Below are 11,033 nucleotides of genomic sequence, written 5' to 3'. Positions count from 1 at the left end.
GAGTCTGCCTGGGCAAGAATTCTTACTTTTCCAGCTAATGATGGAGGCCCTACTGCAGCAACCTCTGGGTGAACAGCACCTAGCTGGTGAGGTGTCCTGCTCACAGCACCAACTGAGGAAGAGGAATAAACTGTTATCTACCCTCTACTTGATCTAATAATCAAATAGACATGAGAGAGATTAACATGAAAAAATAACCAGATGTGTGAGAGGTTAAGAGACAGAAAAGGAATATGACATATACAGGGTCCAGCAGAAATAACACCTGCTTGATTATGTGGGTAAGGTAATAATATGGGTGTAATAATTTAGTTTTAATTTGAACGTTTCACCTAGAATGTCATATAGTGTGCTTGAGTGTGATATTATGTTACAGAATTACATGCTTATGATTTTTTAATAAGATTTTGTAATAAAAAGGGGGTGTTACTTGTGCCAGACCCTGTATGTGACACTCTGAGCCAAGAATAAGGCAAGGCACCTTGGGGCTTCAGAGGGGAAGAAGGTCATTCTCAGCACAATAAGAAGAGCAAATGTTTAATAATCACAAGCTTGCCCTGTACTATACATAGGTCATAAAATGCTATTTCTGATGATAACTCTTGTCATGGGACCAGTTCCTAATTTCAATTCTTTAAGAGAGAGGTAAAAGTTTCTCATGAGCTTACAGGGTCTCAGTTGCCTTGAGCTTGAAATTATCCTCATTACAGAGAAGCATATCTTGGAGTGCCTCACTATAGGGCCCTACACCGGGAACCCCATCAGGCATCAAGTCCAAATGGGGACTGACAATTGTGGCCACATTAAAGCTGCTGCCTCACACAATTGTCAGCACAGTGAAATCTGTTTTGTTTTGTTGTTGTTTTTTTAAATTTATTGTTGCTCACTTACAGTTGTCCCACCTTTTTCGCTGGCTATGTAGGAAGTTGGGAACCTTGCTGAAAAGCTCAGCACCCCCTTACTAAAAAGCCTTCTATGGCCCAGGCACATACTGTGCAGGCACAAGCAATGCAAGTCAGGAGGAGCTTTGGCGCCAGGAACCAAGCAGGTGTGTGGAAAGTCAGGCCTAATTAAAAGCCCAGGACTGTGCAGGTGTAGGGCACCTGACTTCCTGAAGGTGGGTGGGCACAAGGCACATGGGCATTCCTGCTGAAGGCCGAACTGGGTAAATCTGTACTGTTTTGTTGGGGACAGGCCAGATGGATGAGCCACGTCTCCCCTCAGTGAGAGACACCTGGACATCCTATTGCCTGGAGAATCCTAGGACCCCATGAGACAGCATGTCCGAATGGTGACTGAGTGTGTGGTCATAATGTGAGGTATTTGGTTTTAAAATGCCCTTGCTAGTTAGAAATGCATAGTATAATATTTATAGGTAAAATTACATGCTTCAAGAATTTCCTTTTTAAAAGAACTCCAGATTTTAAAAAAAACAATGTAAGAGAAGGGATAGCTCAAATAAGATGGAAAATATTGATAAATTATTAAAGTTGAGGGATGGTTATGTAAGAAGTTTTCATTACATTATCCTCTTTATTTCTGTGCATGTTTAAAACTTTCCAATTAAAGTCTTTTATTGTTTTTAAGTTAAAAGCAATGGGTTAAGAACATGAAAATGACATTACCAAGTTAAATATGACTAATAAACTTACAAAAATTAGATAATGTCAATAATAAATCAAATTAGAAGTGATAAAACATTATTTTTAGATAGGTTTTAAACCAATGTGGTATGAGAAATAGACGCATGCAGTGCTGTCTGAATCATAAACAGTGCAAATTCTCTAGCGAATAGTTTAGCAATATGTATGAGAGAACTTTAACAATGTGTGCCCTGGGCTTTTGGGGAAATTGGTGGCTCTAGAATGGAGCAGGAAATATTCAAATAAACCTACAGCATCTTGTAGTGCCAGAAACTTAAAAAGTGTCAGGAAAATAACCCCACAATGATGGGGTTATGTCAAAGGGACACAGGATTCAACTGAAATAGCTCCCACTGACCAAAGCTGGAACAATTTAACAAATAAAGTAGCACTGGATGATAAACCGGAGCTTAAAATGCCATGAGTCCATTCTGATAAAGATGAACACAGGTGGGGCATAGCTGGCTATTGTTTAAGTGTGGGTTATACATCATGACTTGCTTCCAAAGACCCTGAAGAGAAGAGTTACTTTACAGTGGAGAAACCTGACAATATCAACAGCCAAAAGTCATACTGAGAGTGTGTGCTCTTGATCCATTGGAATAAAAAGGCACTTTACCTCTGTAGTCTTCCATGTCAAAACACATGCACCCAGTGTATGAGAAAACTGTGAAACAAATACCAAGTGAGGAACATTGTACAAAATACCTGACCCCTCAGTACTACTGTCAGGGCCATCAAAACCGAGCAACAGGACAAGTAAATGTAGTGGGATCCTGGAACAGAAAAACACGTTAGGGGGGAAATGACAGAACCTAAACCAGGGATGGGACTCTAGGCCTCACCTACTATACTCCCAGGGACTGTCCACTTCTGTGGGTGCACGCCTTGGACTGGGGTTGGGATGTGTTGTAGTTCTGTAGAGACTGAGTTAGCTAATGTGGGCTGACAGAGAGGCATATGATTCCTGCTCAAGGCAATGACCAGGAATCTTGTCCAGAACAGACTATACAGCTCTGTAAATCCAGTTCCCATATAACTGCCTGTATCTCGTTAATTAAATGAGATGTATTACTTTTCTAGTTGTATGGTTTGTATGTCTGTATGGTTTGTAATCATATGTATGTATGATTGTACCTTTTAAAAAATATTTTGCAAAATTTCTTAACTCATGCAACAACACTGTGAATTGATTGTGCTGTCACAACTATTTGATGGGTAACAGGTCCGGAGCAACGCTGCTGCCAGAGAGCTCAGATCTAACCAACCCAGCATCTGCCTCCAGGTGCCTGAACATAACCCAGACTTCTGCGTCATTGCCCTGTGTCCGGTACCTTCAGGATTCACCCTTTCCTTTGCTCCAGGGTAAAATTACTCTCTGTTCCTTCCTACTTATTTTGAAATTTTCTGTTCCTGCCCTGCTATCTCTTAAGACCTTTGCTGGGCAGAGGGTTCTAAGGGAGATGGCATTTTTCCAATGCACTACTCTGTACTTTTGCTCCTAGCAAACCCTCTCTTCTTTCACCCTGTGTCAGCTTCCATGTGAAATTCGTCCCCTTCTCCTTGAATTCTTCAAAGCAACACTGATAAAGTTTTAACATTAGAGGTGATTTTCAGCCCAGTACAGAATTAGAAACTCGAATGTTAGTCTTCAGTGCCCTACAAATTCATTAGGTGTTTGGTGTAGGGATATTTCTCCCATTGGTCCTTCTTCAGGCTGGGCTTACTGCCATCTCTGCAGGCCCTCTCCCTCCAGACTCTTCTCATTCTCTCTCCACCCTTCCCCTTTTAGGGGTCCTTACATCCACCTCTCACCTTCCCACAGGCAGAAGCAAAATGACTTTATCACACAGCACAATTCATCTCTTTGACTTCTCCCATTCAGACTATGATGGGAGCTGAGGGATCACCTTTCAGAATCAAAGATAATCAGTCAGGTATTTTTTTTCCCCAACAATTGACCTTTCAACTCTGTTAGAGAATTATTTTGCTTCCCCTACTTCAAATCATAAGCACCTTTTCAAATATAATTTTTCTTCCTATCTCATAAAGATCGAATTTCCCCAACAGAAGGTGATAAGCTGTCAGCATGCAGTGCGTGCATTTGCTACTGGCCTGAAGACACTTCCCAGAGAGGAGATTCTAGAATATGCTGGGCAGCTTCAGTCTTTGTGAGAGTAAGGATACACACACCCCACACTATTTTTTCACATATCTTTTTGAAAAAATGTATTGTATTTTTTCCATTACCATTTAACTTCCTTATACCCCCCTCCTCCCTGCAATCACCACACTGTTGTCCATGTACATGAGTCCTTTTTCCTTTTTGCTCAATTCCTTTACCCTCTAACCTCCCCCCACCAATAGCTGTCACCCTGATATCTATGAGTCTCTTTCTATTTTGCTCGTTAGTTCAGTAGTTCAGTTTGTTCACTAGATTCCATGTATGAGTGAAATCATATGGTATTTGTTTTTCTCTGACTGGTTTATTTCACTTAGCATAATACTCTCCAGGTCCGTCCATTCTTTTGCAAAAGGTAAAATTTTCTTTTTTTATGGTCGAGTAGTATTCCATTGTGTAAATGTCCCATAGTTGTTTTATCCACTCATGTACTGATGGACACTTGGGCTGCTTCCATATCTTGGCTATTGTAAATAACTCTGCAATGAACATAAGGGTGCTTGTTCTTTCTAATTAGTGTTTTGGGTTTCTTCAGATATAGTCCCAGAAGTAGGATCGCCCAGACATAAGGCAGGTCCAATTTTAATTTTTTGAGGTAACTTCATACTGCTTTCCACAGTAGTTGCACCAGTCTGCATACCCAACAACAGTGCAAAAGGGCTCTCTTTTCTCCATACCCTCGCCAGCATGTTTGTTGATTTATTGATGATAGCCAATCTGACAGGTGTGAAATGTTCACTTGAATGAGCTGCTGGCTCAAAAACTTATGGACACATATCTTAAAATGTAATTGCTGCCTTGGGATCTCATGGTCTTGCCAATAAAATAGAGACAGTTTAGTTAGATGGCAGGACAACGAAGGGAGGTCAAACTCTGAGAAACCAGTATTTTAAAAGAGACTATGTGAGCAGGCATGAGTTGACCTTGTAGAACACAGTAATTCTGTTACCACCTCTTTTTTAAACCTATGTGGAAGCTGGGATTGAGGCCTCTAAGTGGACTGTTGGAGGTCCCACAGAGGGTAGATACTGAGCAGAGTCAGGATTTGTTTTCCTGTCCCTCTGTCTGCCTGTCACCTGGGCACCAGGCTTTGCCCTGTTAGTACACAGACTGAGACACAGGTCTGCCACAGTTGACTCAGAGCCAATGGAGGACTGACAATCTCGGCTATTGGATTAAATCTAACGGTAAAATGCAGCCAAGAGAAATACCAGTCTGCCCTTGAGTTTTTAAAAACTACGGCCCAAAACAGGCAAAAATGAAACAGGTTACTGGGGTGGGATTATGACTCATTTCATTTTCTAGTAAACAATGCCCTGTGGTTTCTGCAATAAGCAGTGGTGGCCACGTGGCAGGGACGGAGCAGCGTGTGATAGAGCACAGTGGAACACAGCACTCTCCAAGCACCCTGAACCTGGATCCTACAGTCAGGGGAGAGAAAGGTGGGCAGCTCAATCCCCTAAACACTGCTCTGTGATAGATGGACAAATGAAGGGGAGCTCAGAGGCAGCCAACCCCCGGGGCTGGTCACTCAAGTCCTACTAGGGAGTAGACATGAACAAGTGAGGGAACAGTTGGTCACAGCATAGCAAAGATGGACAGAGGGAAGAGGACGTGTAGCTCAGCAATGTTACTGGGACATGAAATTAAAAACCAGGAGTGGAGGAAAATGAAGTACAGAGAGAGTCAGGGGCCACAACCTGCAGAGTCCGGGTATGTGATTTGGATTTGTACAGGAAATGGAAACTACTGGGGGGCTTAAACACAGGAGTAATGGGGGTAAGAAATAAGTTTCAGAAAAACCACCCTGGCAGCAATGGTATACTCCAGGGATATGAACCCCCATTACTCCTGGTGAGACTCACCAGGATACTATCACATTTGTGCAGCAGAAGGTGACAAGGCCTGAACTAAGGAAATGAGGCCAGTCAGGGGACTTGGTGACAGACACTGGGGCACACATCAGGAACACTTAAAGTAACAGAGGCCTCCCACAAATGTGATGGGCTTACACTTTGCACACACAAAAAAATGTCAGGAGACAGTAATTAGGTTGGAATGAACATGACTCTGTGATGATGTCCCACCACTCTACCATCCTCAATAAGTGGCTTTGTCCTCATACCTATAGCTTCAGGTTCACAAATGCCTGCTGCACCTACAGCCCTCATTCCAGGCAGGGAAGGAGGTAAGGGCCTTTCTATTAAGAAGGCTTTGACTTTTCGTTTAGGAAATGATGCCCTCCCTCATCTCACTGGCTAGGACTGTGTCAGAAAGCCACCCAAAGCTGCAGGGAAGGCAGAGTGACTTCAGTGGAATTCACTGGTACCTGAGCAAAATCAGAGTTGTTATGGAGAAGGGACAGATGAGTATTAGGTAGGCACCCAGCAGGATCCTGGGCTTGCGCTACATTTGACAAGCCCAGCCTAGAGGAACATAAAGTCTGTGGTGCCATGGGCATTTGGGAAAACTGGACAGTTAGAACACCCACCTAAAGCTTAGGTGAGGACACCTACCTCAAGCCATAGATTCGAGGTTACCAGCTCACAGTGAAAGGATGAATTTCCAGCGCTTCCCCAGCCCATTCCAAGACTCTGCTCTAGAGAAACTACATGTCCTCTAGACCAGGAGTGTCCAACTCATTTTCACCAGGGGCCACATCAGCCTCACGGTTGCCTTCAAAGGGCCGAAATAATTTTAGGATTGTATAAATGTAACTACTCCTTAACTGTTAAGGAGCTGAAATTACATTCGGCCCCTTGAAGGCAACCACAAGGCTGATATGGCCCCCCGTGAAAATGAGTTGGACACCTCTGCTCTAGACCTATTGAAATAAGAACAGGCTTCCAGAACAAAAAATCCCATTGCCTTAGCCCTGGGACGATCTCTTGTGTATAAAATTTGGCCCATCATGGGTTTGTCGTCTCCTGGTGGAAGAGCTGTGCCTCCTTCCTGATCACCCCAGGTAGTTCCCACAGGGCAGGGCACTTTGGGCACATGAGCTAAACACTTAAGGTTGACAGACTGGGGGACACAGCCTCTGTCCACGGTGGGATTCCAAGCCTTTCCTTTAGCAAGTCTCCACATTCATCTTTGCCCATGGGAGTTGACCTGGGCCAACTGGGACGGGGAAATCTCAGCTCCCTTTCTTCCACCAGCAGTCCAGATCTTCATCTGTAATCAGGGGCTGCCAGGAAGGTAGCTCCAATGCTCACTGTTAATTATCCTTTTTAATTACACTGAAAAGGGTCTTTACTTAGTGATTTGCTCTTCTGCCTAAGGACAGCCAGCCTGTCAGCAGCCTACCTGTGTCCTCTCAGGCAGCCCTGGGGACCCCAGAGCAAGCCAGCCAAGACTGGGTCAACTGTCCACCCCATTCTGTCCAGCCTCATGGACCACTACTTCTGAAGGAGGGAGTTCTCATAAGGCCTTTCACAGCTCCTCAGCAGTCCTTGCCACAAGAATCTCTCCTTCCTCCTTCCTCCACCAGGTGCCTTCATCTTTTCCCTGGTCTCAGTCTCTACCTCTTTCTGAGCTCCAGGCTCCTCAGCAGAAGCTTGAACCCCCACAGGCCTCTCCAACTTAACTGTAACCTCTTGGCCCCACTTGCTTCTCTCTGCCTAAAATGAGCATTCCCTGCATCAGTCAGTCCCTGGGTACCCCCACTAACTCTAAAGGCCCAGCAGACACCTCCTCTCATGTGAAGCCAGAGCGGTGGCTTTTTGTCTCCAGAACCTTGAGCACACTACCATGACAGCCTCTGCTGTGGTCTCAATTGCTCTGCTTTCCCCAACTGTGAGCATATCAGGGGCAGGAGCCACATTTTATTTCCTATAACCTCAATGCCTATATGGGAAATGATGAGTGAGTGAGTGAGTGAGTGAGTGAGTGAGTGAGTGTGTGTCCAGGAGACTGAACTTATACTCAGGTGCACCCGCTGCCACAAGTCTCCAAATGGCTGAAGGACACACACTGTTCGTACTGTAACCAGTGGTGGAACAGTTTCTGGGACATGGAGGCAGTGGGGGCAGGGAGGTCAGATGACCATTCTTCCTGGAACATGGAGGAACAAATGCTCGTGGATTATGTTCCTGGTCACACACTGACCCTGATGTCAGCCCCAGACAACCTGGTTGGAGCAGTTGGGCAGCCAAGCTTGCTGGTCCTGGCACACTAGGCACAGGACTTTCCCGTGTGCCTGGACCAGCTGCTCAGGTTCAGACCCATCCCACCACTTCTCTAAGCTATCAAATCTCCTCAGGCCTGTTTTCTAAGCTGTGACATGGATTCCTGGCCCCTGACCCCAAATTCTCACATATATTAAATCACATCGCTCAGGGAGGCACCTGCAGACTTCTTGGCACACAGCTGGTTCTTCAAGCTCCTGGTCTTCCCTTGCTGTCACCTGTTCCTGTCACCTCCCATCCAACCACCAGTAAAACCACCCAGGAAGAAGGCCTGAGGGGAGGGCTGCGTCGTAGGAAAGCCAGAGGTAATCAATGACAATGCACAGAAAACAGGAATGGATGGAGAAAAATAAACACACATTTTTTGAGTGCTTTTGTCAGTGTTTTTGTTTCATTTTGTTTTGAACACTATGATTTATTTCCAAACGGCACACAGACGGTCTGCAGGTCAGGGCAAGGCCAGGTGGCTATCTGGGTCCCGAGGTGTCTGCAGAGCCTGGATTCACCCACAGCAGCTTCCAGGAAAGGAGGACCCTTGCCCAAATGGCTCAGCCGAAGCTTCAGGCAAGCACGGTGGCTCTGAGGCTCCTAGGCCCCGCCCTTCAGCTGGGCACTAGCGGTTGCAGCAACCCAAAGGGTGCTGGCAGGGGCAGCCAGGAAATCAACTAGGGGACACAGCAGCTTCAGGAACACTGGTGATTCGACCAAACTTGCCGAAACCAGGCTCTTTGGAAAACAACCTCATCTTTGGGAGAACACCTCTTGGCTTAGTCTCTCCTCTTGATTTCCCTTTGCTTTCCAAAAATTAAAGAAAAAAAATAAACAAAAATAAACACACACATTTTTTTGGGAAAAGATGTTCTTCACACACCCAGAGAGCTCTACCAGCTGCTGCCCTCACTGAACCCGCTCCGTGAAGTTCTCAGGGAAGACACCCCGGCATTTATCCAAGTCCTTGTGCTGGTTCCAGTCACTCTCCTTCACGCCCATGAGCCAGCCTTCATCCTGAAGGGGAAGCAGAGCACCCAGGGATGGGGAAGCAGGGTACTTGAACCCTACAGAGTATGTGTCTCGCTGGGGATTTGCTGGGAGGATGTTCCCTCCTCTAGCCTGTCACACTGCCCCTTAAAGAATGCCTCCTCCAGGCAGCATTCCATGGTAATCTCCCCAGACCCAAGCCTAACTGCCCCAGAAGCTATCTGCCCTTCAGCAGGTGGATTGAATTCATCATTTGGCAAGTCGTCTTTACTCTGGAAAGGCAGGCTGATGGCTGCACTGGTCTGAACGGGTCTGAACATGTCTTAACAACCCCTCAATCCCAGCCAAGGAACTCCGCACTGTCAGGTGCCCACAGAGGACACTTCACTGAAGATATCAGCTGTCCTTCCAGACTTATACAGACAACTCCAGAAAGTTCTGTTAAGAATTAAAAGCTTCTAGGGTGACACCCCACCAAACCCTCCAAAGGGACCTTTGCCCTAACCCTGCCCCTCCCAGGGATTACAATGACTTCCCAGGCTCCTGACCCTGAGCCTGGGCCTGCAGGAGCCACTGACCTGGTCTGTGGCTGAGGCCATCACTGTCCCTTCAGCCAGGCTGTGACTGCTACCCACCTATGTTTTTGCTGTTTCATCTGCCCCAGCTGACTCCAGCTATGGGCCAGGGGCCAGGATTCTGCTTCTGAAAACCTCACCCAGCCCAGTGTGGTTTCAGTAAGAAGCTGGTGCCCTAAAGCCCAGTCCAGGACCCCCACCCAAGTTGGCCTCATCCCACACCCAGCCTTCCTCCTACCTTCAGTCACCCTGACAACTAAGCCACATGGACATATGGATAACTAAATAGGTCGTCTAACCAGGTCTTTTACGCACTATTAATGTCACCTGGATATCAAGGTGGGCACCCCCACATCACCACTGGTACCCTGCAAAGGCTCATCGACACCACACAGTGAAATTACTGCTGAGGAGACACGTCTACATGCACAAAGCAGCCCATCCCAACCTAGGAGATAGTTCTGTCTCATCTGGCCAGGTCCAGGCCACGAGGGAGCCCACTCTAACTGAAAAAACTAACAAGCAGAAGCCATAGCAGGAGGAGAAGGTTCTGGAAGACATTTGAGGTGAGAAACAGCTGGGCTACTCAGGGATCATAAACTGCTAGAGACCAAACACTGTCCCTGTGGGTCCTGTGTGGATGGGCACAGGGCCAGCCTGGAGGGGACGGCATGCAAGATTGCAAGAGCCCAACAGAGCAAGCAACTTAAGTGGCAGTGAGCAGGGCAGGCAAATTCACAGAGGCACAGCCAGGGACCCTGTCCTAGGAGGAGGGAGAACTCGGGGCAGGGAGGGGAAAAGTGGAGAAATATGTACAAAGCTGGGAGAAAGTGGACAGAGCCTGATTAAAGAAGGAAACAGGAAGAAGGAAGCAGACAAAGTTCGAGGAAGAAAGTGAGGAAAGAGAAAGAGACAGTCAGGCAGACAGCAACAGAGCAGGGAATGTGACAACATGGGAGATGAACCAGCAAAAAGGCAGAGGGAAAGGATAGAATGAAAGAAGAAAGGGTGGGGGATAATGAATGATGAGAGAAAAAGACAGGAGAGGAGGGGAGGAGAGAAGTCCCTTACTGCCCAGCCACCCTGTAGCCAGCCTACCCCCATACCAGCCTCACCTGCTCTTCAGGGTTCTGGAAGGGGATCACCAGCACCACGTCCCCAGCCTTGAGCTGCAGCTCATCTGTGTCAGTGGCTGTGTAGTCATGCTGGGCTTGCACCTGCAGAGGTTGGGAAGAGCTGGACATCCTCCCCTCTCAGGCCCTTAGTCCCACCTGCAACCCTGAACAATGCACCAGAGTTTGTGGTGGCCCTGGTGTGGTGTGCAGCAGTGACCAGGAGTGCGTGAACATCACAAAGCCAGATACCACCCCTCCAATTGGGTAGCAGGAGTTGTACAAGCAGGACAACTTTGGGCCAACCACACAGCCTTTAGGGCTCAGTGTTCTCATCTATAAAGGTGGTGATCCCA

General features: G+C 46.7%; 1 protein-coding gene across 17 annotated transcripts in view; it reads right to left on the bottom strand.

Moving 5' to 3' along the window:
• Positions 1–8,368: 8,368 nt before the first annotated feature.
• Positions 8,369–11,033, bottom strand: part of BIN1 (bridging integrator 1) — a 56,092-nt gene continuing 53,427 nt past the window's right edge. For 16 of the 17 annotated variants that reach the window (XM_045203034.3, XM_045203036.3, XM_045203039.3 and 13 more), the window contains 2 exons: positions 10,681–10,782; positions 8,369–9,017 (listed from right to left, as the gene is read on the bottom strand). In XM_045203034.3, coding sequence (XP_045058969.1) covers positions 8,910–9,017; positions 10,681–10,782 — 210 coding nt within the window. In that variant the 3' untranslated portion in view covers positions 8,369–8,909. The remainder of the gene's footprint in view (positions 9,018–10,680; positions 10,783–11,033) is intronic. The other variant, XM_045203035.3, reaches the window with a different exon arrangement.

The sequence above is a fragment of the Desmodus rotundus genome, chromosome 2 (assembly GCF_022682495.2).
Source record: "Desmodus rotundus isolate HL8 chromosome 2, HLdesRot8A.1, whole genome shotgun sequence".
Taxonomy (NCBI): Eukaryota; Metazoa; Chordata; class Mammalia; order Chiroptera; family Phyllostomidae; genus Desmodus; species Desmodus rotundus.
This window is presented reverse-complemented; position numbering and strand designations above follow the sequence as displayed.